We start from the raw sequence: 27,628 nt of genomic DNA, 5'->3' as shown, positions 1-27,628 counted from the left end.
TGCTTTTTGCTTACCAATGTAAATGACTTAATTTTGCTGTTAAAAACTTCCAAATTATAAGCTATACCATCCAGAATTGTTTGAGGAGCTCACTCATATCAATACATCAGGCACACTAGGTAGAGAAGACAAGGTGTTCCAGTGGCCAACATTTTTTTTTTTAAGTTAATTTTTCCTTCTTGTCAAATTTCCTGTAACTCATCATTTTCACTTTAAAAAAAATGACTATGTAGATAAGACTTATCTTTCCTCTTTCCATTGCAGTTTCCTCTTTCCACATAAAGATCACGGGATATAGAGTAGAGTCCCTGAATTTGAACCTTGCCTCTGCCACTTACTACTTGTGCAAAGTTAGGCAAGACTCCTAATTCCTCTTGGTTGTCTCAGGTCTAAAGGAAAGAGACTGGACTAGACCAGTGGTGTCAAACTCCAATAAAAATGAGAATCTCTAATTCATATATAAGAATTCCCATGGACCATATATTGACTGTGCTTTGTTGTACTTGGTTTTGTTAAATATTTCCCAATTACATTTTTATCTCATTTGGGCTGCTCTTAGCCATGGATTTGACAAATCTACAGTGCCTCTTGAGTCCTGTCCAGTTTTAAATCTAAAATATTATTATCCCTCCCCAATATTACCTGGAGATACCTTTCTACTAAAGCCAGACAGGACTCCTCCACTGTCCCCAGAACATGTCATGTTTATTCATGTCTTTAAGCTTCTGGCAATGCTATTTTTTCTCCTTGAGTTGCCTACTACCTTTCTCTCTACCAACCCAAATTCTGCTATCTTTCAGCTCATTTTTACTTCTTTCATTGATCCTTTTTCCCTTTGCAAATTATGGATTTTTATGTGAATAAAGTTTTATCACTTCAACAAGATTATAATCTCCTTGAGAGGAGAGACCTTGTCAAAGCCCACATTTGCTCCTCCTCTGTCCCAGAACTGAACACATACTAGTGGCTTAACACATCCTGTTGAATTGAATTAAGTTGAAAATGCAAAACACCTGACACTAATCTTCCGGATTGGTCTCCCTGTGTCAATTGGGCAAACCTGGAACAGATGGCCTTCAAATAAAGCACCCTCTTTGGCTGAAGTCAAAAGCATGTGTAATCTCTTAGGGAATTGTTTTATGTGATTTTTAAAAAGTGGTATGTGCTTTGTCTAAAAAGCCTCAGGGCCCAAGCATAATAATATCATTTTCAACATTACCATGCTTAGGTCAACTCATTTTCTGTTTCTGTTCTTTCTTTAGAGTGGCACACAACCAACTACCAGGACAACCAGAAAAAGAGTAAGTAATGGCTTTTTGGCAGAATTTTTGTAAGGTTTAAGAAAATTTCCATCTGGGAAAGGGAAAGTATATTACTATTTGTACTGTAATTTATTGAGAAAGAATTCTCATAGTTTTCAATTAAGAAGGGAAATAAATGGGCAAATTGAAAGCTAAAAATGGAATTTAAAATTAAAGTACATTTAAGTTAAATTATGAATTTGAAAAAAATAAACTGGTGTGCATGATCTGATTTTCTTAATACAAAGTAAACCATCGCATATACCTGTAGAATGATGGGGCTCTTATTAGATCAATAGAAGAAATTTTGGTCTGGAGCTATTGGATGAATGAATAATGAATAGGCTCCACCTTCCTAGAGGCTACTGGACACTATGAGAGCAAACCAGTCTCTTAAAATCTTCAGAGCCTGACATGCCTATGCCAGTGAATATAGAAGTTCTTAGTGCTCTTGAATCCTTAAGGAGAGGACTCTAGCTGCTTAAAGGTGTCATTGTCACCACAAATGAAAGAGGGCTTGAGTCCCAAAGCATAGGGATGCTTCTCCTTGTAGTTTCAATATACACTGCCATTGAGTGCACCTATGGAATATAAAGAAACAAAGGCATCTTTGATCCACACTGGTGAGCCCCGCAATGAGGGGCACTTCCCAGCATTAAGGGGTTGCTGACCAGCGGCCTAGAAAATAATGAGGAAGGAAACATGCACAAAAATTGCCTGTTTAAGTGCTTCTGATGTAATCATCTACTTGCACTAGAGAATCAGGTACTAAGAGGGATTGTCATCACTACAAAAATCTGAGGGCCAGTTAGGTGTTGCAGTGGAGAGAGCACCAGCCCTGAAGTCAGGAGGACCTGAGTTCAAATTTGACCTCAGATACACTTAACACTTCCTACTGGGTGACCCTGGGCAAGTCACTTAACCCCAATTGCCTCAGGGGGAAAAAAAAGAAAGTCTATGAAGAGCAGCATGATGCAATAGATAAACAGCATATCTCAAAGTCAGGGAGATGGGTTCAAATTCTGCCTCTGATATAGATTTTGTGACCCAGTGTCGGTTACAGCTTCTTGGTTACCCAGATGGCTCCAAGGCTAGAAGTTGCAGAATGGGTATTGATCATCGATGTTAGAGAGAATTTTCTTACTAGAGAATTCTCTACCACAATGAACTCACAAATCTGAACTAAAAGCACAAGACTAAGAATATCATTATACTTCACTGGGTTCATTGATTGGTTTGGAAACTTATTCCAATAGTGCATTTAAGAACCCACTATGATATTTTCTTGTCTCTCCAAAGAGAATTTACTTAATATACTATATAGCTTTCATTTAAGTTATTTAGTTGTGTTGTTGTTGTTATAATACTCCATGAGAAGTGGTGTAGGACTTGGCCTGTTCCCTTTCTTTACATGCCTGGCCTAAATCCTATTCTAATAGCATCTTTTCCAGATGATATCTTTTCTTGTCACTATTATAATGTAAGTCACATTCAAGAAATGGTAATATCCTGCAGCTTCTTTATGCTCACCATAAATCTCTCTGTGATCCTTTGGGTTTCCTATAATTTGGGGGTTTTCATAGATTAATATAAAATTCATAATTTTATTAGCCTTTTAAAAATTAAAATTTAGGTAACTTAGAAGTGTTGACATTTGGCAATGACTTGACTCTCTAGGGGAATTAAAGTTCAACAAATGACTTGCATTTTATCGGTTTTCCTGAAAGTGACAGTTACAATCTATTTAAAAAGGTAAATAAGTGCATTCATTCCACAAAACTTTGTTGTCTACTAGGCATAAGGCACAGCTCTAGGTGCTGTGGGAAGGTTAAAAAAATGAGTAAAATAGTATAATACTTCAAGGAGTGTATGATCTAGTAAGGGAAATAAGATATCCATATATAAGATATCAGCAAAGATATCTGTATATTTTATTGTTCAGTGAAGTAGATGATTAATCTTGTAAAAATTATAAACTAAGAAATAAGGAGAAGAGAGAATTGTAGTTAGACAAGGTCACTAAGTTGTAATATTTCAGCAAGGCCTTCAGGGATACATAGAATTGTTGGAAGATTATTTCCCAAATATGCAAATGTAGTGGCAACAAAATACCAGATTTTGTGTAAGGGTAACTTTTCTAGATCATACAGGGCACATGGGACCTGTATGAAAGTGGTGGGGAAATTGGATGAAATGGGTTGCAACCAGATCATTGAGGCTTTTGAATGCATGTTCAGATTTAAGGACTTTATTTTGTAAACAGTAATGTCACTAAAAGTTTTGAGGACTGGAGAAGAGCTGTGGGGTTTTTTTGGGGGGGTCAGTTGTAGGATAACTGAAAAGTAAAAGAGACTAGAGGAAGGGAGACCAATGGTGATACCATCACTGTAGTGCAGATGTAGGATTGTGAAGGCCTGGCTTAGAGAAGTACTGTGGGGATGGGGTGTGGATGCATTAGAGATGGGCTTATACTGGAAAAAAAAAATTTAGTCAACACCAAAGAAAAGAGACCTTTGAGAAAAGAAGAACAATTTGAGCAAGAGTTTCAAAGAGAAATCTCCCCACAATTGCTTCTAGTCCCTTATGTTGCTAGCACCCAAGGGATCAAAGTGTAGTTCCAACTTTACCTCCTTCCTACAGTTTAGTCTCATTCCTGTTCCATGTCCTACCTCTAATGATTAGGTTAGTTAATAACCTAATGATTAATGGGCTAATCATAGCCTATTGGATTAAAATCACCATTGCTTACTAGCTATGTAACCTTACTAGATCTTAATATCATGATGCTTCAGGTAATTTTTTTTCAGTAATGATTTAGTACTTTATTTTCCCTCCATATAAGTGTAAAAATCCATTTTTAACATTTGTTTTTAAACTTTTGAGTTCCAAATTTTCTCTTTCTTTCCTCACCCCTCCTCCCCCATTGAGAAGGCCAGCAATTTGATATAGGCTATATATGTGTAGTCATGCAAAACATATTTCCCTATCAGTCATGTTGAATAAGAAAACATAGACCAAAAAAAACACCCCCAAAAAAACCCCACCACAAAACAAAACAAGACCCAAACCTTAAGAAAAATAGAGTAAAAAAAAAAGTGTTTTGATATATATTCATTCTCCATCAGTTCTTTATCTGGGAAGGGATAACATTTTTCATCATAAGTACCAGATAACTTCCTTAAGTCTAAGTTGCAGAATAGTTGCCAGTCAGATAAAGAATTTCCTCTCTAGGAGTTCTCTACACCAATTAAATTTTTGGTCAGGACAAAATATATCTTTCTTCATTATCCCTCTACCACCCAAAATCCTACAATGCTTACTATACCAGATTGTTGAAAGGTTCAAATATGATAAAGTATAATGTTTTGCAAATTTAAAGCACCATGTAATCTTTGCTAACATTCTCTTCACCTCCTACTACAGCCTGTTATGTAGAGTTCAGTGTTTATTTTGTTATGACCTAAAGAGTCTTAGAGCTGATAATAACAGGAAATTCATCACCTTTCAAAGCACTTGCAGAAATTTAAAGTTTAAAACATATTTTGCAAACAAATCTATTATCTAATTTAATCTCTACCACAACTCAGTGATCCCCATTTTATAGATAAAAGAAAGTGAAGCTTAGAAATATTAATTCATTTGTCTCTGGTCATATTATAAATGTTGGAGGCAAGATTTGAATACAGATTTTTCAAATTCTAAATCCAATAATGTTTACAGTGTACTATTCTGACTCTCTCAAAAAGTTAAAACTAAAAAAAAAAAAGACTATTCTAAATGAATTTAAGATTAAGCAATGTAAATGTAAAAAGAGATCATCTCATTTTTCAGATGGAGAAAACTTTGAGTTAAGCTTACAATCTGCCAGCTATATATTTATACTGTAGCATATTTTGGAAATAGAAATTAGAAGTGAAGGCTAGAAGAAAGCTCACCAATCACAGCCCAGGCTGGTGTCCTATGCTACTGTTCAGGTTTTTAGTGTATACCTTGTTGGAGCAGAATAGTCTGGAAATGGTGGGGTTTAGGTGTGGTTGTGTGAGGAGATCTAGAGCCAGAATAGTTCAAGGATTTGCCCAAAATTATACAACTTTTAGTCAGGATCTGAACCCCAAACCTCTAACTCCAAAGTCAACATTTGGCTTCTGCTTGAATACTTCTAGAGATGGAGAAGTCTCTTCATCACACAACTATTTCATGGTTGAACTTTCCTAATTTTAAGAAAGTTCTACTTTATATTGATACAAAATTTGCTTTTCTATAACATGTACCCATTCTTCCTAGTTCTGACCTTTGGGGCAATACAGAATAATTTTAGGCTCTCTTCCATATGGTAACACTTCTGATATTTGAATACAACTAACATATTTCCTAAGTTTTCTCTTGTCCCCAAATTGGGGGGTGTTTGTGAATATATCACAGCTTAATTTTAGCAGCCAATGTGAAAACATAAAACTGACTTTTCTGTTGCAACCCCTAAATTCTTTCCATAACTAATAGACACTTCTGTTAGTTATAGACTCTCCTTGGATGTCCTTTGAGCTACCTTTTTCCTTTGGTTCTCTAGCCTAGTCCAAGTTCCATAAACTCTGCTTTTGTTTTTCTTTCTTCTTTTTTTTCTTAGTCATATTCACAATTCCTGCCCAGAGGCCCTCTCTTTCTCCAGCCCCCTGTTGTTCTCCCTCCCTCCCTTCTTCCATCTTACGTTAAGATACCTCTAGTCTCAGCCAATCCAGGGTCTATACCCTTAGGCTGTATGTATAGTCTGGACTAGAGCTATTCATCATAAAAGGAACTAAACTCTGTAAATAATTTTGACTTTTTATGACTTGCCAACTGGGAAGAATAAAAACTTTCCAGAGAGACTTGAAAACAGATTTGTTAAAAACCAGATACTTACATTTCTTGTGTGCCATGGTGAAAAATCCAAAAAGAAAAAAATGTAGCATTTGGAGCTCCTGGAGAGTGTTCTGTGTCATAGATAGAATCCAGGGTAAGTTTTCCCATTAGGGAAGCTGACCTAATCTTTTATTTTGGCATCATCATTCTCACATAGTTCCATATGTGTGTGTGTACATACATATATATACATATTCTGTATATCTTCTTTCTCTCCATATTTTGGTTCTGGTTTTCACCATGGGGCAGTAATACTTGCCCCTGATTACTTTTCCCTCTGTCTTAAGTGATGCTGACATGCTTTCTCCATTACAAACTAGGTCTAAAATTCCCTCTTTCCCTTCCCCATTTACCTTCTGTCATGGTACAACTTGAAGATCAAAAAGTCAGAAGAATCTGATTTGAGCCTCAGCTCCAAAGCTATGCAATCAGGAAAGTCACTGAACCAATTTTTCCTTCAACTTCCTCTGTGAAATGGGAACATAATACATTATGTCCCACGGTTGTTTTGAGAAAAACACTTTGTAACCAAGTTAGTATTTTTCTTTCTAATGTATCCTAACTCTGTGGGATTTCTCAACCAAATTATATCATGAAAATAACAATCTTAAATCCCTTTAAGCCAACCTGAATTAAGACAGCAGATGATTGAAAAGATGGAGCTTTGTAACATTTAGTATAATTGAGAAAAGTTGAATCTGCAAACTATACCTTTTTCTTTTTTATGCCTATAATTTGGGTCCCTGCCACTACAAGGACAGAGGTGATTAGATACATAAGTGCTTTGTGGTTAGTCCCCTTTTTCAATCATTGATTAAATGCTACTTATATTTATATTTTACCTTAAGAGAAATAGGCTTGGAAGTATGCCTTAAAGAAGTATCACACCTAGACAGAAACTGATGGTTCATTTTTCGGTAATTAACTGTTTTCAACAGCACTTCAATTTTTGTTGTTCAGTTTTGTTGGACAAAGGAAATGTGAAATGTATAAATCTAGAAACATCTCTGCCAAATGTTCCATTGGGCTCTTTATGCCCAATCTATGGTAGAGCCTTTTGAGCTTGTAAAGGACTAAAAAGCCATAGTTGAACACAATATACTTTGACATCAATATTGTCATATCATTAGTCCTCTTCAAGTATGAAGTACAAACAATAACAATAGTGCCTTACTCAATACCGGATTTATTTTATGGTTTTCTCACTTAAAGTGAATAAGACTATTTAAACCTTTATCTACTAATTCCAATTCTTCTAATAAGTCTGTCTTCAGAGGTGTCCTTGCAGTCCCTCATCCCCGAATCTTTCAGGAGGTAAAAAAAAAAAAAGAGAAAGCTTTACTCATTTCTTGCTGCTAGATCTAATCATTGTTCAGTTCTTGTGAAGAAAAACCTTTTTGCAAGTTCCTGATCCTCAAATGAGCTAATGGCCATGCTAATTCTTCTTGTAGGATATGATAGATGTATGTAGATGTAGATAGATGATATGATGATGTAGAAATGATAGAGCAAAGCTCTTGGTTTGAACTTAGAAAAGGACAATTAATAACCATGACACCATCCAAGCTCGTGATGCTAGGCCTGTTTTTACATAATCAAACCAAAACACAATTTACTTGTATGAACTATTGGGTTCTATGTACCTTTACTTCCTCTCTCTTTCCATTCCCATATAAACACATGAAAAGATTATAGATCTGTAAATGACATAAGAGGCCATTTAGTCTAACCCCAAGGATACAGCTTATTTTCTTTTCTTATCTCCTCTTCTTCTAAAATACCATCCTCTTAGATATTACACAAAGTGATTTATAAGTACTTATGGTTCCATTATACTGTGGAAACATGGATGCAACTTAGCAACTAGTCTTCTTGAAGCATTTCCTGAGGCACTGAAAGGTTAAATGACTTTTTCTGTGGTCATTCAGCCGATATGTGTCTGAAGCAGAACTTCAGTTCAGTAAACATTTATTAAGCACCAGCTATATGCCAGGCATTGTGCCAAGTCCTAGGGATATAATGAAAAGCAAAAGAAAGTCTCTGTCTTCCTGGAACTTACTGTCTACTTAAGGCTTTCTCATTGGAAGAGAAAAGATAAACAGGACACAATGATAGATAAACTATTTTTTTGATTTAATCTTGGTCATAAGCACTAATTTATAAGGCACCAGGCCTTCAATTTTCTTAAGTCCTTCCTTCATTCTGCCTACTTTCCACTTGTTTTTTTTTCTTTATATTCAGTTCAGTTCATTTCAGTTTATATTCCTCTGTATTTGGTTTCTGAAGCTATATTTAAGTTCCCCAGAATCTGTTCCTTCAACTGTTTAGTTGTAAGTATGGTAGGCTAGACACTGAGACAAGTGCTTCCTCCAGTTTAATAATTGTCATGGAATACCTTGACTTAGACTGCTGGTTTCTGGACCTGAGAACATTTCCCCTACTTTCTCCATTGATAGGTGAGAGGGACTCCTCCCTAACTGGGCCTGAAAAACTTTAACTTTTGTCCAATTACTGTTAACCCAACTTTTGGAGACTTTTATATTCTGGCCTACTAGAAGCTTATTTCCCCATTTACACTTATCCTTTTTTTGTTTGTTTGTTTTGACTAATGTTTCTGAAGCAAATTATAACAGCCATAATCTTGGCTGACTGATTCCTTCATGATTAAATTGTTTCTTGCACTTTGGTCTTACATGATCTCCAGGCTTCATGGGCTAGAACATCAGTTAAATTCCCCTTATTTCTCCATATTTACTGACCTTCCCACCCAACTACTCTTTCCTTCCTTAATGAGTTCAGCGACTGTTTAAGTCTTTCATGTCCAATCCATGCTCTACATACATATAGATACCTACGCTCAAACATATCATTTCCTCAAACATGCTAACTTCCTATTTCTTTAATTTACTGATTACTCTTCCATTCCACCCCAACTATACAGCAATGGTCATAGCCTTGATTTTGACTTCACCCACAAGTGTTTTATGTTTCTGATCTCTGAAATTTCTTTATTTGATCATAATTTTTTTATCATCCCATCTTTTCCTTGGACTTTTGACTTGAATCCTTCATTTTCACCATCATCTCCAATTCTTTTAGCAATCAGATTTTTTCCCATCAACTCAAGACTAGCTATATTTTCCTGCCTCCTTCCTCTTGATCCCTTGGTAAATGAATTCAACTCTTATTTATGCTCAAGTCCTTTGTTCCTTTATCTATCACTAATCAGCCTAGGCAAACTCCATCATTGAATGACTCCCACATCCTTTACTTTCAGTCTTATTCTCATGCTGCTTATCAGAGCTGGAGAAAAATCATAGAATGGTACTAACTAGGTCCACAAGTTTATCTTTTACAAAATCAACTAGTCCTTTATTGTGGCAAGGTAATGCTTTTTTGCCTCCTTAATTGAATCACTATCCCACTCACCACAGAGTCTTTCCAAATTTTTCCCTCTCTCCTCAAACCTCTCACAGCTCACCCTTATCCTTTTAGCTGAGAACTTTCCCTCACATTTCAATGGAAAAAATTGATGCCATTCTGAAATAACTCCCTGTTGTCTCCTGTGCCTCATTTCATATCACTCAGATGCCTTCTGATACTGTCTCCTCCTTTGCCCCTGTTTTACACAAAAAGGCAGACTTTTTTCTTTGCCAAGGCAAACTCTTCTATAGGCACAAATGATCCTGTGCTTTCCAGCAGATTGCCTCTTCTGTCATTCCTGCTTTCTCAATCTTTCTTTTTAATCTCTCCCTGTTTACTGCCTACAAACATGTCCATTTCTTCTTCATCCTTAAAAAAAATCCATCCATACCTAGAAGTAGTTGTTCTATCTTTCCTCCTTTTTGTGGCTAAAGTCTTTGAGAAGGATAACTATAATAGGTAACTCTACTTCATTTCTGCTTACTTTCTTCTTAACTCTTTGCAATATGGCTTCTGACCTCATCATTCAACTGAAATTGTTCTCTCCAAAGTTACTAATAATTGCTTGATTTAATGACCTTTTTGTACATAGCTGCTTAGATGTTTCCTATCTTCAGCTGTGATTTCCTTGAGTGCAGACAACTGTTTTTGCCTTTTTATCTTCAGTGCTCAACAGGAATGCCTCACACATAGCAAGAACTTAATAAATATTGGTTCTTTGCTTGTTTTTAACCAGAGGATCTTATCATTTCCCCATGCTAGGTTAATGGGGTCCAGACTCATACTTGGGTTTCACCTTTTTGAGATTAGATTCCCAAAAAGCCACCACCAACAAAAACCTCCTCCTCTTTCTTAATAATTATAGATTTAAAAATTCATGGTTACGGAGTAATATTAACATCTCCTTACTCCTACCCTCTCAGGAATTCAACAAGAGGTAATTTCATTATGACCTTGCTGATTTTTTTCCCTTCAAATTGGCACCATTTCCTTTCATGAGAATATTGTTCCCTAGGTAACCAGGTATCACTCATCCAACTCACTAGCTTTTGAAACTGGAAGTTTATGTCAGATGTTTTGCATCTAATACTAGAGATGTCTTAATGATGAACAAATATCAATTAAGTTTCTGCTTTGTGTCTGTCATTATGCACTGGGGATACAAAGGCAAAAATGAAGCAATCTCTTCCCTCAAGGAACTTACATTCTTCTATCAACATGTAAATAAATATATTCAAAATAAATACAAAGCCAATTTATGAGAAAGAGAATATAGGAAGTGGGAGAGAGGGTTTACTAATTAATTTACCTTGAAAGTGTATAGTAATTTGGACTGACAGGTTCAAAATGCTTATTCCTTCAGGAGAAAGAATACAGTGACTTAAAGGAACACTTTAGGTTTAAATGAACAATGTCATAGTCTATGCTGAGGGAAGCTTTTGATATAAAAGGGAGATGACATATGAGGAAAATAACAGGCATAGAAATCTAACCCTAATTTGGTCTTAGCCTTTTATATCTTTTGAACTTTTAAAACAAATGGAACACAATAGTTTCAAAATGAAGTTTATTGTATTTGCTTCAAAACTTTCATAACCTCTGGTAGACCATCAGATAATAGGGTTAATAACTCAATCATCAGGGAAACAACTTATTCAGAGAATTTTCTTTGATTATAGACTATTGTTCACAATTGAGAATTATTAACAAAAATATCCTTATAATCCTCTTTCTTATAGAGTCATAGATCTTAGAATTGAAAGGGACCTCAAGAGATTATCTGGTCCATCTAGGTGATGTCTCCCCATTTTACAATTGGAATAACTGAGGCCCAGAGAGCTTAAGTAACTGTTGAAGATTATGCAGTTGACAGGGAAGAGGGCAGGCATGTTTAAACCCAAGGTTGATGTCTCTTAGCAGAGGATTCTTACTTCATCATTTTGTCATCCTTTCATCTTGCTATGTAAAAGGAAAGCAATATTTCTCAACACCATAGGATTCAAACTCTGCAGAATTCTAGAGATGAAAATCCATACTTGATTTCAATTCTGCTTATGATGAACTAATAATTGCCACTACAGAATAAATATCACTTTCTTAAAATTAAAAAAAGTATGTTTTTATTTGTACTTCAGCTACATCAGATCTCTCTCTGGAGGTGGATAGCATTTTTAAAAAAAATCATTACTCCTCTGAAATTGTTTGGACCATTGCTCATAATAGCTGAGTCATTTATAATTGATCATTGTACAATGTTTTCCTGGTTCTGTTCACGTCATTTTATATCAGTTCATATAAGTCTTCCCAGGTATTTCTGAAAACATATTGCTCATCATTTCTTTAGCATCATAGTATTCTATCATAATTATATACTACGACTTGTTCAACCATTCCCCAATTAATGAACAATCCCATAATTTCCAATTCTTAAAATAAAAATTCAAAATTTAAACTTGACAACAAAAAATCTTTATAAGTCTTTCAACAGGTCTGTGATGCACATAGATCAGAAAAGAGATATGCTATTTTTTATCTCTCCACACTTCATCCACTGTTAAGATAAAGTATCTGGACTACTAGACTTGGAGTCAGAAATACCTGCATTTAAATGTGGCCTTATAAGACTCTGGACAAGTCATTTAATCTCTTCCTGCCTCGAATTTCCTCTTCAGTAAATGGGGATAATAATAACATCTGCTTCACAGGTTTATTGAGATAATAAATGAGATAATATATGTTAATGTACTTTGTAATTATCATCATCATCATCATCATCATCATCAATCATCATCATCATCATTATTTCATTGTAGAAATAGCATTTGCTTTTTGGACCCAAGAATATAACTATTTTCCCAAGGCATATATAGCAGATTTCACAAAATTGTAATTAAAAAACAGTCTGAATTAAGTGCAAATCATCACCGTACTTAACTTTAAGGCAGAAAATGCCATGAACCCTTAAGCTTTTTAATCAGAGGTTTGGTTTTTTTTAATCAAAGGCAACTATATCAGGCAGGGAAGTTTCGATCCATCACTGCAGCAATCTGTTTTCTATAGTTGAATGAACATGATATATTTTGATGTTTAACCTACTTATACTATGAGCTCTGCCAGAGGGCAGCAAATCTTGGATGTTTGTTTCTTTTAGGGTGTAAAATGTTCTGGGAGAGAACGTCTAACAACCCATGCCCCAAATAGCATTACTCAATCTAAATGTGTTTGAAAAGATTCTGATTAGAAACTTATGTAACAATAATTTTAACACCAAAAAAAAAAAAAAAAAGAGTAATTAAATGTCATTTGTGGTGCCTCGGGCAATTAGAGCATAGACATGAACTGCTTTGTTATAATAACATGTTAGCAGTTTATAAGCTCATTTTGAAACAAGAGAACATGGCCAAGGAAATTTAGCTTTTGAACCCTAAGTAGTAAAAACAAAGTGATGAAAATGCGGTCCCTGGGAGGTTTTGTGAAAGCAATGTGCTTAAAGACAAATTTTGCCCTTTCTGAGCTGGTTCAACCAAGACTGGCCAGTCTGAGCACTTACCTTAGAATGAATGATTTCTGGAAGAAGTAGAATTCAAGATCTCAGTTATGCACTTTAGTTAACTAACCTATCTTTTTTTGTGCAGGATGAAGATGCTGGCCCAGATGTGGGAGAAGGAACAGATGATTGGGCTCAGGCCAAGACGCTGATCAAACCCCCAGACCAGTTGGAGCTGACTGAAGCGGTGAGTAAATTTGTGTCTTAAATTCCAGCCTCTTCGACCCCTTTCATTATGTTTTTTATTCCTTGTTGTTCAATCGTATCCAACTCTTTATGATCCCATTTGGGGTTTTCTTAGCAAAGAGGCTAGAGTAGTTTACTATTTTCTTTTTCAACTCATTTTATAATTGAGACAACTGAGGCAAACAGGGTAAAGTGACTTAATCAGGGCCACACAGCTAATAAACGTCTGAGGCCAGATTTCAACTCGAGAAGATGAGTCTTCAGGACTCCAGGCTCAGGGCGCTATTCATTGTACCACCCAGATGACCCTAGATAGATCTCTATCCCTACTGGGAAGGCATTTATTTTCTTTGCAGTGGAAAGTTGAGTACTTCTATTCATATGACCAAAGGATTATAGCACAAAAGAAGATGCCCACTTTTCCTATACATGCATGTTTAAAAAGAGAATAGTTTTCCTTTAGCTTCCACAGTAGGACATTCCAGGACACTAAAGCTAATGAAGTTTATATACTGGTGTCACTAGGTGGGTTTTGGATCACCATTTGTTTTTTGGTGATCACCCAATAGAGATGATAGTAGAATCCCTGTTGTTTCATTGTCAAATGGTAGATACTTCAGCCAGATTCTCTGATGGCTTTTGCCACACTAAATGTTTTTCTTTTTCTAGGCCTGTTGCTAATTTGGTATAAGAGCAGATTTTTCATCTGACAGACCTTGTACCCAGCCAGTTTCCCAGGGAAGTGTATAAATATACTGGAGGCCTTAAAAAAGGGCTAATATGTAGAAAACCAAGGTGCAGTGACTTAAACAGAATCACATAGATAGGAAGTAAAATTCCTCTGGGCCTCCTTTTCCTTATCTATAGATATAGATGGATGGTGATGACTGCTGAGGTCTCCTAGCTCTAGTTAATCTATAGTCCTATGGTCCTGGTTATTTGGTCCTTCAGGACTTCACAAATGGCATCATAGGATCATTGATTTAGGGATGGACATTGAGTCCAGCCCCCTAATTTGACATATGAGGAAAGTGAATCCCAGTCATATTAGATCTCTTACCCCACGGGCATATAGTTAGTAAGTATCTGAGACAGGATTTGGAGCACTCTATCAGTTAAATCTTGCTTTCCCCTGCAAAGGGAAAGAGTGTGAACTTTGGGTCCCCCTTCATGCTCTCTTAGTTGCCCCCCATTTCCTTCTTCATGACAGACAACATGCCTTTTATCTCCCTGTTGTCTCCATCTCCCCATTATATCCAAGCTTTCTTTCAGGGCAGAATGTGGCGCTCTAAGTCATTGTGTTCTCTGGAGGAATTAGCATTTTAAGTCAATTTCAGTCCAGATCACCATGTACTTCCAAGGACTGGGGAAAAGGGACTGTCTTGAGCATTCACCACCAGAATTGGGCAGAAATAGTAAAAAAAAAAAAAATGATACACAGGTATTTGAGCTGCATCAGCTGTAAGATGTTTGATTTGTAGAGTAGGCGGTGTGGATGAGATCCTGGGTTACTGGGGGAGTTGGCAGAGAAAGACTGATAAAATTACTCCCTAAGGCAAGCAGGGGAAGGCACTAATGGGGATCAGCTGAGCCTTGCAGGCCCATGGAGGTCTTGGGTAGCCCCACCTTACTGTGTTCTGTCAGAAATCCAAGTTTATGATGTCAATCCCCCAAGGTTTAATTTTCCCCCATTAATCTGTCCATGGTCTATACCTTCTTCACATAATCCCTTTTGGGTTAGCATGCCAGGACATTCTGCCTCACGGCATTTTTCTTCCCATCTTTTCTATTCTTTGTGGTGTCTCTCTCTTTTGTTATAAATAAATAACTTTTTTAGGGTGCTAAACTATACAGAGTTAGCCTGAAAGTTGTCTTTTTCATTGTTAATTATTAAAACCCCCTTTCCTGGCTAACTATAAGCTCTCCCAACAATATTTCATATTTGCTATTCCTGATTTTGTCTGCCACCTCTTCCCCTAAATAAATCTAACTTTTGCCAAAGAGAATGGCCATCGTGAACTCTTCATGTGACTGAACCCCCGCTTTGGTGCCTACATTAATCTCACCATCTTGAACCTGAAACACATCAGTATAACTGCTGTTTTTTGAGTCAAAGGTTGCATAGGATAATCTACCACACCTTATACTTTGTTACATATTGCTAATTCAACCCACTAGAGGAAGTGTCAGACAAACTTTAGATCACTTGTGACAGTGATGTGCCATTCTAAAAGAAGTTTCCCATACTGATCTGTGTGTAGGAGAGGTGAGTTCTTCCCCCCTTGAGTTATGGTTGGCCAGATGGGCTAAATCAAGGCATCTTACTTTATTGTTGAATAACAGACTATTTATGATTAGATAAATAGAGCATTGATTGAACACGTAATACTTGCCAGACCCTATGATAAGTGCTGGGAATATATATAAACAATGAAACTCCTACTTTCAAGTTTCTTACATTCTAGTGGGAAAAGACAGCATAAAAAGAGACTCTAGAAAGGGAGGGCAAGGAGGGAAGTACTAACCCCAAGAGTGTGTCTTAGGACAGAGGTTTCTTTGGGTGGAGTGAAGAGAATATTTATATATAATATTTATATATAATATATGCATATTATATATTATGTATAATATATATAATTATTTATATATAATATTTATATAATGCCTACTATATACTGGCATTATGCTGAGTGCTTTACGAATATTCTCTTATTTGATCTCCGGAGTAGGGATATGGCTAGTGGGGAAATAGAGAAGTCTCCAGAGCAAGCTTAGTTAGGAGTAACATATGTCTGGCTAGAGGCACTCGAGAAATGATGGTTCAGGCTAGAGAATCACCAATTAGGAAAATAGGCCTCAGGGAGAAGGTTTTTTCCAAGATAGGAAAGTGATTGGCAGTGAGTGAGAAAAGTAGTCCAGAAAGTGAAACAGTGGAATTTGGAAGCTTACTATATAATAGCTGTTTAACCGTATAAACCCTATTAATAAGGATATAATGAAATGGAGACATAATGAAAAGTAAAAACCAATTTCAGAATAGAAAATATATATAAATAAGTTAGAATATGAAAACCAATTTTTGCTATAAGATAGGATGCAAGAAAAAGTGCCTCCCATTAATTGTTCCAAAGAAATATTTCCTATTACTTCTTGATCAGGCATGGATGCTAGTAAATCTATCTTTGGTCTGAGTATATGGTGTAACTTGCCTAAGAAAGTCTCTTAATTGCTATATGGACTACCACAAAGGCACACCAATAAGTTGCATATATCATGGGAGCTAGAAAGGATATTTAAGATCATCTGGTCCAAGCCCCTCTCTTTACTCGGGCAATGGATTGAAAGATTTGTCCTAAACTCAAAGAATTTCTCCAATGTAGGTAGGAAAGGAATTTCAGAGGCAAGAGAACCTTAGTTCATTTTAATTGTTTTAGTTATTTTTTTTGTTTCTATACCACATTTGTTTCTGAATATATCCTTCCCTTATCCAAAAAGCTTTCCCTTATACTAAAAAAAACAATTAAAGAGAGGGGAAAAAAGAAGCTCACAGTGTATATGCAATATCTCCCATTTCTGCAATAAAGAAAATTAATTATATTTTTTTATCTCTTTTCTAGAGCCAAGCTTGGTCATTATAATTGCAACTTCATTTTTTCCTTCTATTTACATTCTGATGATCATTGAGTGGTACTTTCTTTTTTTAACGTTGTGAACTTAAGCACTTAGAAAAAAAAGCATATGTGTGTATATATGTATGTATGTATGTATATGTGTATGTATGTATGTACACATATATATGTCAGAAAACAAAAATAGGATTCTACATGAAACTATAAATTTCATAGCACTTGCTGTTTAAAAACCTTATACAATTGATATGAATTCTGAAAATAGCTTATTCTCTCCTCTTGTTAGGAAATGCTAAAAAATGCCTATCCTGAGAACTCAAGTTTTCCAAGACTGTCTAGTTAGCATAACAACTTTTTGGGAACTTCCCAGACTATCTTGTTAAGCATAGAATGATGAGAGGCTGGAGCTCATCTGGCTTTTTATTATTAGTACTTCAATCTTGATGAGACCAAGGTTTCCCAGACTATCTTTTAAGGCAGTCTCAACACCTCACTATACATCCTTGTTCCTCTCTTTATTTCTCATTTCTCCTGAGACTTTCCAAGTTATGATGTGAAACCCCTAAGATTATATTTCCCCTATAAAAGATCTCCTCATGATGTAGATCCTTGATAACCCCTTTTCAGGAATAGTTGGCCATGGGATGCCTTTTTCACTTCATTGTGTCTTCTCTTTAACATCTTTTTCCTCCTGGTTAATTGTGAGTTCCACTAGAAAACCTGTCATTCCTCTTGGTAATTGTTAAAACCACTTTCCTTGCTAACTTCTATGTACTATTCACATAATAAATAGCAACTCTTTGTAACTTGTGGTGAATGCCGGACTTGATTTCTTCCAGTTGACTAAATTATAACTGAATCTCTATCATACTATTTTTATATAATATTATTTTACAATCTGTTGCTCTCACAAATTATTTCTATTTACCATTCTTGATGCCTATTTTACCTCTTCATGATTATATACATCACTTTCAAAATTATTCTGATTGTGTCTCCTTGTGTTCTCTTCTATGATTTGAAAATGGAGGACCACCTCCTTTTTGGGGGTAAGGTATGGGGGTATAGAAGGGTGTCATTATTGTTAACTCCTCTTACTGCAGTCACCTCCCAATTAGAGGGAGGGAGAAAGAAAGAGGGAGGCAGAGAGGGAGGTGGGGAGGAAGGGAAGGAGAGAGAGAGAGAGGGGAAGGGAAGGCGAGAGAGAGGAAGAGGGAAGGAGAGGGGGGGAGGGAAGGAAGAAGGGAAGGAAAAAGAGAAGGGAGGCAGGGAGGGAAGGAAGAAGAGAAGGGAGGCAGGGAGGGAGAGAAGGAGGGAAGGAGAGGAGAAGGAAGGAAAGGAAGGAGAGAGAGGGAGAGAGGGAAAGACAGAGGGAGGCAGAGGGAGGAGGAGATGGAGGGGGAAATGGAGGGAGTAGGGAGGGAGAGGGGAAAGGAGAGACAAAGAGGGAGAGGAAAAAGTGTGTGTCTTTATAATCAACTAAGCATAGTCAAGCAAATTGAATCCACATAGTGGCCATGTCTAAAAATGTATGTCACTGCCTTTCATGCCCCTCATCTCTCTGGAGGTGGGTGAAATACTTCACTGAAAGTCTTCTGGAGACATGGTTGGTCATGGTTGCTTGTACTCATATTTCCATGTATATGCATATTTCCAGTGGGTTGGAACCAATTACTAATTTTTACATAATTATAACATCAAATAGCACAAATTCAAATACGTTGTCACTACTTCAGGAGATTCTTTTTGTCTCTAATAGGGACCTTACCTGTCAATTGTTTACTTTGCATCGTTGATGTTATTCAGAATTCTCTGAAGTCTGTTTTCTCATTTCTTATGGTATAATAATATTCTACTGCATTCATATGCTGATTTCTTCAATCATCCCACAATTGATAAGGACAATCCTTACATTCTAGTTTTCTTCAAACCCATCCTTCCACACTTCAGCCTGTTTTTCTGTTATGTCTGATGATTTTCTACATTAAACTCTGATGATTATTTACCTTTCCTTCATCTATTTCAAATGAATGAAGTTTTTTCATGCCCAATCCTCCTATCTCTTTTACAATGTTACTATACTTCTTATATACTCTAATTATCAAAATAGCAAGTCTCACTTCCTCCTATCTACATGTGTACATTCTTCTACTCTTTTTTCTGTTCCCTACAAAATAAAACCAATCCACTCCTAGAACCTCTGCTTTTCCTTCCTTAACTTTTTTGAAGATGTTAAGTTCTGAAGGAACACTCATATCTTCTTTCCCATCAGGAAAACTGAGGTCAAATCCGGTCCTAGTACTTTCTAGCTATTTGATTCTCAGCAAGTTCTCAATATCTGTATGCCTCAGTTTCCTCCTCCCTAAAATGGGGATCTTTACAGCATCTATGATGAAGTTCTGAGTAACTAAGTGGAGTTGACAGAGAGAGCCTGAAGTACTAATAAAATTACTCCCTGAGGCAAGCAGGGAAGGGCATTGATGGAGATTAGCTCAGCTTTATGGCAAACTCCCACAGTTAAATTTCTTCCATAAATCTGTTCATGGCCCATGCCATCTTTGCAGAATCCCTTTTGGGTTAGCCTGCCAGGACATTCTGCCTTTTGATATGTTTCTTCCTATTTTCTTCATTCCTATGGTGTCTTTCTCCTTGTTACAGCTAAATAATTCTTTTAGGGTGCTAAACTCTCCTATAGATTTAACTTGCCAGTTAAGGGCTTATTCCCACCTAATGGCATATTTCCTTTCTCCAGGGTTAATTGTGGAACTTGTTTTTTCCTTTGTTAATTGTTAAAATCCCTCTCCTTGCTAACTATATGGTCTCCCAAATCTGATTCATGTATACCATTCCTGGTGTCTATTGTATCTCTTTATTTCATCTGTAACCTCTTCTCCTAAATAAATCTACCTTTTGTTAAAGAGAATGGCTCTTGTGAATTCTTCATATGGCGGAGCCCCAACTTTTGATGTTTACCTCTGATCCCATCCTAATATGGCTCCTTCCAATTGTTCCTACCTTTGCATCGTCCATCTCCTTTGATACTGCCCTGCTGTGTAGGCTCTTCTGCTGTCATTCCTGGACCAGTGAAGTAGTCTTCTGATTTTTCTCCCTTCCTAAAATCTCTTCTCTAACTCTCATCTATCTTCCACTCAGCTGTTATGATCAGAGCTGTACTTTAGGAAAATTAATATGTCACCTCCCTCTCCCTTATTAGGTAAACTCCATAGCTCCCTATCACCTCCAGGATCAGATGAAAAATCCTCTGTCATTCAAAGCCCTTTCTAATGTTCTTATACCCTGTTTCCCTATATATACTCTTTGATCTAGTGACACTGGCCTCTGTCTTACACAAGATACTCCATCTCCAGGGTCTGTGCATTTTCACTGATTGTTCCTTATTCCCTGAATGTTCTTCCCAGTCTCTTCAGAACTTAACTCAGGAGGCCCATCAGTTGGGGAATGGCTGAATAAGTTATGGTTTATGAATGTTATGGAATATTATTGTTCTATAAGAAACGATCAGCATGATGATTTCAGAGAGGCCTGGAGAGACTTACATGAACTGATGCTGAATGAAGTGAGTAGAACCAAGAGAACACTGAACACGGCAATAACAAGATTATGTGATGATCAGCTCTGATGGACATGGCTTTTTTCAACAATGAGGTGATTCAGGCCAGTTTCAGTAGTCTGGTGATGGAGAGAACCATCTGCATCCAGGATGAGGACTGAGGGGACTGAAGGTGGATCACAACATATTATTTTCACCTTTTTTGTTATTTGCTTCCTTCTTTTTTTTTTCTCCCTTTCCCCCTTTTTTAATCTGATTTTTCTTGTGCAGCATGATAATTGTGGAAATATGTATAGAATTGCACATGTTTAACATATATTGGATTACTTGGTGTCCAAGGGTAGGAGCGAGGGAAAGGGAGGGAAAAAATTTGGAACAAAGGTTTTTCAAGGGTGAATGTTGAAAACTATCTTTGCATGTATTTTGAAAATAAAAATCTATCATTAAAGTCAGGGGGGAAAAAAGACTTCACACAAATTCTACCTTCTGCATCAGGATTTTTTTAGTCCCACCTTCCTTCCAATCCCCAGTGCCTTACCTGAAATTACCTACTGGCTTTCATCAAGTTCCAGTTAAAATTTCATTTCTACAAGAAACTTTTCCTAATCCTCCTTAATGTTGATGCCTTCCTCTATTAATTATGTTCAATGTATTCTGTTTATATCTTGTTTGTATATAGTAGTAATTTTCATGTTTTCTTGCCCATTAGACTGTAAATTCCTTGAGAGGAGAGGCTGTCTTTTGCCTTTTCTTTATGTCCCCAGGATTTAGCACAGTGCCTGGTACATAGAAATCAATAAATACTTATTGATTGACTTTTATAAATTTCTCTGGATTCTTGTGTTTGTATTTAAAAGTTCTTATCTAGCTCAGTCTTTTCACCAGTAATGTTTAAAATGAATGCTTAAAATACTTATTCTATTAAGATCCATTTATATCCCTGTAGAATTATATTCAGTTTTACAAGGTGAGGGGATTTTTTGTTTTTGGTGGTAAGCTTATAACCTTTGCTTTTTGATATATTGTATTCTAAGATTTCCAGTTTTTAGCAGAAATTTGTAGGTCTTGTGGGAGCCCAACCATAATTCTTTAATTGAATTGCTTTGTTCTGAATGCTTGCTGTAGGTATTTTTTTCTTTAGCAGTGAATGATCTAGATTTTGGTTATGAATTTCTGAGACTTTTTCTTTTAGGATTTCTCTTAGGAGATGATCAATAGATTCTATCTTTACCTTGCCTTCTGGTTCTAATAGATTTGGGTATTATCTTAGCCAATCTGAGAGATGTGTAGTGGTATCTCAGAGTTGTCTTAATTTGCATTTCTCTGATCAATAGTGATTTGGAGCACCTTTTCACATGACTAGAAATAGTTTCCACTAATTATTTTAATTTCTTTGTAGCTTTTATTTTATTGATCTCTTGCTTTATATTCTTTATATTTATGTAGTCCCTATGGAAAATCCATTATTTTCATTTTAATTAAATTTAGTTGAATTATTCTTTCTGGGAATCTCTAGACTTGAAATATTTTTGTAGTATTGGTTAGTGTTTTCTTTAATTTACTCCTCTCTCCTGCTTTAGTTCCTGAATTGGGACTTTGTGCTAGGACCTGCCTCTATTCCATACTTCTGGCTTGATCTCATATCGGGTTATAGTGACCTCTATTTCCAAGCATTAGGTCCTCTTGGATCTTAGTGGTTCAGAGTGTTGTATCTTCAGGGCGTTTTCTGACATCTTGGGCTAGAATGTGCCTGCAGGGTATCCTGGCTGGAGCTTCGTGGAACTTGCTTGGCCACAGCCCTTTATCTTGCTACTACCAGGAATTTCTAAAAGGTCCTCACCGTGTAATCTTTTTGACTACCTGGGGCTTGGTCAAAAGAATCTTCTCTTATGCTGTCTCTTTACATATAGCGTGGCCAACTCTATATGTGCCTTGCTTCTAATTTGCATTGATATTAACTTTGCTAGAGGGACCAACTCTTTTATTACACATGGGTTTCTGGCTAATTCTATAGTTATATGGTAGAAGAAGTCACATAATATAATTTTTTGTTGGATTTCTTGATCATTATTTGGTGTGATTTGAAGTTCAGGATTTAACTGGTATAAGTATATTGGAGCTAGGAAGTCTATCTCCCCATTTAGGCAATTGCTATTTTGGCTGATAATGTAGTATTTTTGTTGGTTTTGCTTACTTTACTTCATCAGTTCATACAAGTTTTCCCATACTTTCCTGAATTCTTTACATTATGTCCAGTGAAGAAGCAGATCATTAAATGAATATACCATAATTTATTTAGCTACTCTCTATTTTGTTTCCAATTCTTTGTTATCACAGAGTGGTCTGTTATCAATATTTTATTATAATTCTTTCTTTCTATCTTTAACCTCCTCACATCTTAGGTATCAGTAGACTACATCAAAAGGCAAGGGGAACCGTTTGGTTCTTCAAGAATCACCCCATATAGATAACCTCTTATTTTACTTTTTAGTATTGGGAACTTTTCTTAAGAGCCTAATAAAAGCTAACTTCTAGGTTGCTTTAATATTGGGCAATTTTTTCTGCTTAAATATTCTGTTCAATAAATTAGCAAATATTTTTATTAAATTTTTTTCAATTACTAAGCATTTCTTTTTCTTCCTTCTTACCACTCATCACTACTGGAGAAAAACAAGAAAAATAACAACCACAAAAATACCTTTTAATAAATGTACATAGTCAAATAAATCACATCCAGAGTTATTTAACAAGCAAATATTAATCCTCTACTGAGTTCCAGGCAATTTAAATATTAAGTTGCCAGGTTCTTTCTTCCTTCAAGTTCCACTTCAGTTTTCACTGTAAAGAAAAGGTGATGCTCAGATCTGGAGGCTGTGACACAGAGCATAAACTTCTAACAATATGGAATGGCTTTTTGCATCAGTCCAGTCTTTGTGTCTGTCATTCAAGGGTCAGCCTAGAGAAGTTCAAAGAGACTCATTACCAGAATGTAGTGAACTACTAGATGATGAATTGTTTAGGACATAGCAACACATAAAGACCATCTATTAAGCAATAGAGGAAGTATGCATTAGTAGAAGTGAAATTGCATATCTTTTAAAATAGCATTGGTGTTCTTATGTCAATATGAAGCAAAAAGAAAAACCAGTTTTAAATGACATAATTAAAAGGGGGTTTGGCCCAATGAATCTTAAAAAATTTATATTGGCAAGAAAAAGAGCAAGAGAATTTAGTCTAAATGGCTATTGGTGCACGGTGCTTGGCCATCTCTTAAGGATGGTATTTTAGGTGACTTCTATGAAGCAGAAATCAGGCACTTATAATAATAGAATAGTAAATACACATTGGCTCAAAATCAACATACGAAGACCCAAAGTTATTGGCTCTCTTGTGTCAGATGTTATATCTGTCTTAATATCTTCAATAATATATTTTTAGGTATGCCAAAAATATTGCCACACTTATTTAAATGATAGAAATTTAAAACAGTGGGGGATTTTGAGTGTTATATCATGAAATGAATCAAAAGTATTGAGAACAAATTTAAACAAGCATGCATTTACATGAGTGTTTTCCACTTTAAACACACTAGCCAAGCCTCACAAGAAAATGAACATCATTTCTTTGTATACTCACACCTTGTGTTTGACCCAGAATCCTCACCTTAGTCATTAGGTTTGTCTTCAGATGACTTTTAATTGCTTACATATTCAGAGCAACAGATGAAGATTTGTTACTACTGAGGACAGTCAGAGGAAAGGGTTGCAGGATCTGAAGGCAATTACCAAGGATGAAATCTAGATACAGTTTGAGTAATGTCAGTTTCAATGAAGTAAATAATCTAGTTTGAAGGTAGCATCACACTTAAATATGCAATTTCCAATAGATTATTTTAAAGTAAGTTTGTATGTATGCCTTCTATGGCATGAAATCTTTTCACAAAGATTAGCAAATACAGTAAATTTTTAAAATAGCATTTTATTTTGCCTATATAGAGATAGTCAACCTAGATTCTTTTAGATAAGTTAATTAGGCACTGATGATATATTTTGACCTATTTGTTTTAACCACAGGGTCATAGAATGGAAGAGTTGAAAGGAAACAGAGATGATTTAGCCCAGTATGTCTCAAATGAATTTTGACACCCATTGGGAGTTGACATATATTGACAGTCTATAAATATTAATCACCATGGTCATGGTGAAAGGTAGGGATATGGTATACTCCTATGATAAATGATAAATGGGAAAATTTTATAACAAAATAGAGGAAATTCAGTCTGTTTTCATATTTGGAAAAAGTCCCATTTAATAAAGATTTTTGACATGTAATTTTTATATTTAATATTCTGATAAAAAATATCACTAGTATCAAATCTTTCTCATGAAAATGAATTTACATTTTCTAGAATATCTTTTGCTGAACATGGTTTAGAAAATTCTGGTTTGGTCTATTCTTTTATTTTGAAAGATAGGGAAACCAAGATCAAAGAAAGTAAGTAACTTGCCCAAGAATACAGAATGAGTTAGTACCCAAGCAGGCACTAAGCGCTTCTCTCTTGACTTCAGTCTTTGTTCTTCCCCGTGAGTCACACTGCCCCTCTGTGCCACTAAGAAGTGGTTTGTATTATTCTGGGTGTTGAAGGGATAGCCAAACTGTAGTCTGGACACATACATTAGGAATCCATTCTGTCCCAGGGGAAGCTTCCTTTGAGCACTGAATTTTGCACAAAGCACACAAAATCTGGGAAGCATGACAGGAATGAGGCTTTGCTAACACGAGAAGTAGAGCCGCTGGGAAAGGGAGTCTTCTTGGCTCACACACAGGTTTTTTCTTGCAGATTTGGGGTGTGTGTGTGTGTGTGTGTGTGTGTGTGTGTGTGTGTGTGTGTTTTCTCAGCAAAAGAGTGAAAACAGTTGGTAGCTAATATGATCCCTGGCCTGACTTTCATTAACCTTGGCCCTGCCTAGTGCTGCCCTCCAGCTCTTTAGAAATGTGGTCCCCAGAAGTGGCTGATCGGAAACATAGGGTGTAATGTCATCTGTGTTTGTGGAACTGTGTGAGAAGTTTGCTGGTTTTTCACGGGACTTAGGCCAGCCCTCTGCATGGAGCATGTTTTTTATTAATGTCTTTCTCTGTATTTCTATCCCATAGGAGTTAAAAGAAGAATTCACTCGTATCCTGACAGCCAATAACCCACATGCTCCTCAAAATATCATCAGATTCAACTTTAAAGTAAGTGTCCCTTGGCCTGTCATCCAAAACCCCAGGTGTCCGAGAATGTCTGTTTGCAGTTTATGTCAAAGGGGACTGGTTCCAGTGCATGATAATTTCGTAGAGCAGAAAGATATATTGGATTTCAAAAACTCTTTAAACCTTGTAATGTTAAGATCTTGAGATTTTACTAGGAATTTGCTTTCATTTTTCTTTTTTTTTCAATATTAATTTTCCTTGCAGTCTTGTGTTGAAGAATTTTAGGAATTTCTCTTCATCTTTTTCCAGCAACAAATTTATACTGTAGTGAAATTGGAGGAGATCACTTATAGACTTATAGAATTTTAGAGCAAAAAGGAAGCTGGAATCAACTAATTTTATAGATGAAAACAATGAGAAATTGCATGACTTACCTATAAGCCATTCATCTGGTTTGTGGCCAAACTAAAATCTTCAACAGGTCTCAGTTTGACTGAGATCATACCCATTCAGTAATTAAGGCTAAGATAATAATTGAAGAAAAGAATCTCCTCTTTCACCTAGTCAAAAAAAAAATCTAAATCAATAAATCTGGGAGGGGAAGATCCTCAGGGTTTCTGGCCAAAGCAGAAATGACTGCTGTTTACATTAATTCTGAATCAATTAGCTGGTTGGGACCAAAATGACATCACTATGTTAGAGTTGAGTTGCAGCATGTCCTACTGTGGCTGATCAGACCAATCTGAACTCAGAGTGCTCTGCCCACAGGTTGGACACAAAAAGTCCTTGTGAACATTCGGGATGGCTTCTCTAACTTTGTACATTTCACATTTCTTCTGAGACAATTCAATTCTGTTTTGCTCATAGAGTACAGCACCTTCTCTACTGAGGGTGCACTATGGTGGGTAGTCCCATGCCAGTGTCTTCCATGTCATACAATCAATGCTAAAGTTCTTAAAAGAGACCCTGAGAGTGTCCTTGTATCACCTTTTTTGACTACCTTGTGAGTGCTTGCCCTCTGTGAGTTCTCCATATAAACAGTGACCAAACTGGGCTTAGCCTGGGACCTTTTGTTGGCCTATCAATGAGAATCAGATTGGTTTTGGTTTAAGATCTGGACCTTAAGAAAGAAATCTAGCCAGTAAATCCCAAGATATCTTGGGAGGGTTCAGAGATCAAAAGAAAAAAAAAGAATTGATGATGATGATGATGATGATGGTGACCATTAACATTATTATATAGTACCTTTTCTACAAAATGCTTTACATGTGTTATCTCATTTGAGTCTCCCAGTAGCCCTGTAAGGCAGGTCTAACAAGTATAAGGATTTTCTTCATTTGATAATTATGGAAGCTAAGATCAATAAGATTAAGAGACTTTCCTATAGTCAAATGGTTTAGTAAGTATCAGATTCAAACCTGGGCCTGGGATTCAAACCTGAGCCTTTCTGACTTCAGGTCCAGCAATCTGTCCACTGTGACATGGACAGTGCCCCTCAAATCTAAAACTATGGCCTGGAGCGCCAGCTGCTAGGCCAGTGCTACTGCTATACTATGTTTCCTTCACCATTCTCAGGACTCATAGGAATTTCCTATTTAGGAATTATTGTAAAAAATTTATTCGTGTGTGTGTAAACATACTTGATATGTTGGTATAAGTAGGCATAAATATGTACCTCACAATCTACTTTATACATACACATGCATACATTTGACTCAAAGATGGCTCTCTATCCACTCTGCTACCAACTTCACATATATGTGTGTGCCTATGCATGTGTGTCTATATACATGTATATAGATTATTACCTAGCTGCACACACTATATATAGTATGTACAATTTTACATATTATATATAAATTATATTTATATATATTTT

At 36.2% G+C, this 27,628-nt stretch overlaps 1 protein-coding gene and 1 long non-coding RNA gene across 2 annotated transcripts in view; one reads left to right on the top strand and one right to left on the bottom strand.

Moving 5' to 3' along the window:
* DNAI1 (dynein axonemal intermediate chain 1) overlaps positions 1 to 27,628 on the top strand; it is a 279,043-nt gene that overhangs the window by 50,891 nt on the left and 200,524 nt on the right. The window contains exons 2-4 of the mRNA XM_051965884.1: positions 1,263 to 1,301; positions 13,259 to 13,357; positions 25,711 to 25,791. Coding sequence (XP_051821844.1) covers positions 1,263 to 1,301; positions 13,259 to 13,357; positions 25,711 to 25,791 — 219 coding nt within the window. The remainder of the gene's footprint in view (positions 1 to 1,262; positions 1,302 to 13,258; positions 13,358 to 25,710; positions 25,792 to 27,628) is intronic.
* On the bottom strand, positions 23,237 to 26,295 carry LOC127541000 (uncharacterized). Its single transcript, XR_007948335.1, has 2 exons — positions 26,184 to 26,295; positions 23,237 to 23,512 (listed from the first exon to the last, which is right to left on the bottom strand). It is a non-coding gene; the product is annotated as an uncharacterized LOC127541000 (long non-coding RNA).

This window comes from Antechinus flavipes, chromosome 1 (assembly GCF_016432865.1).
Source record: "Antechinus flavipes isolate AdamAnt ecotype Samford, QLD, Australia chromosome 1, AdamAnt_v2, whole genome shotgun sequence".
Classification (NCBI taxonomy): domain Eukaryota; kingdom Metazoa; phylum Chordata; class Mammalia; order Dasyuromorphia; family Dasyuridae; genus Antechinus; species Antechinus flavipes.
This window is presented reverse-complemented; position numbering and strand designations above follow the sequence as displayed.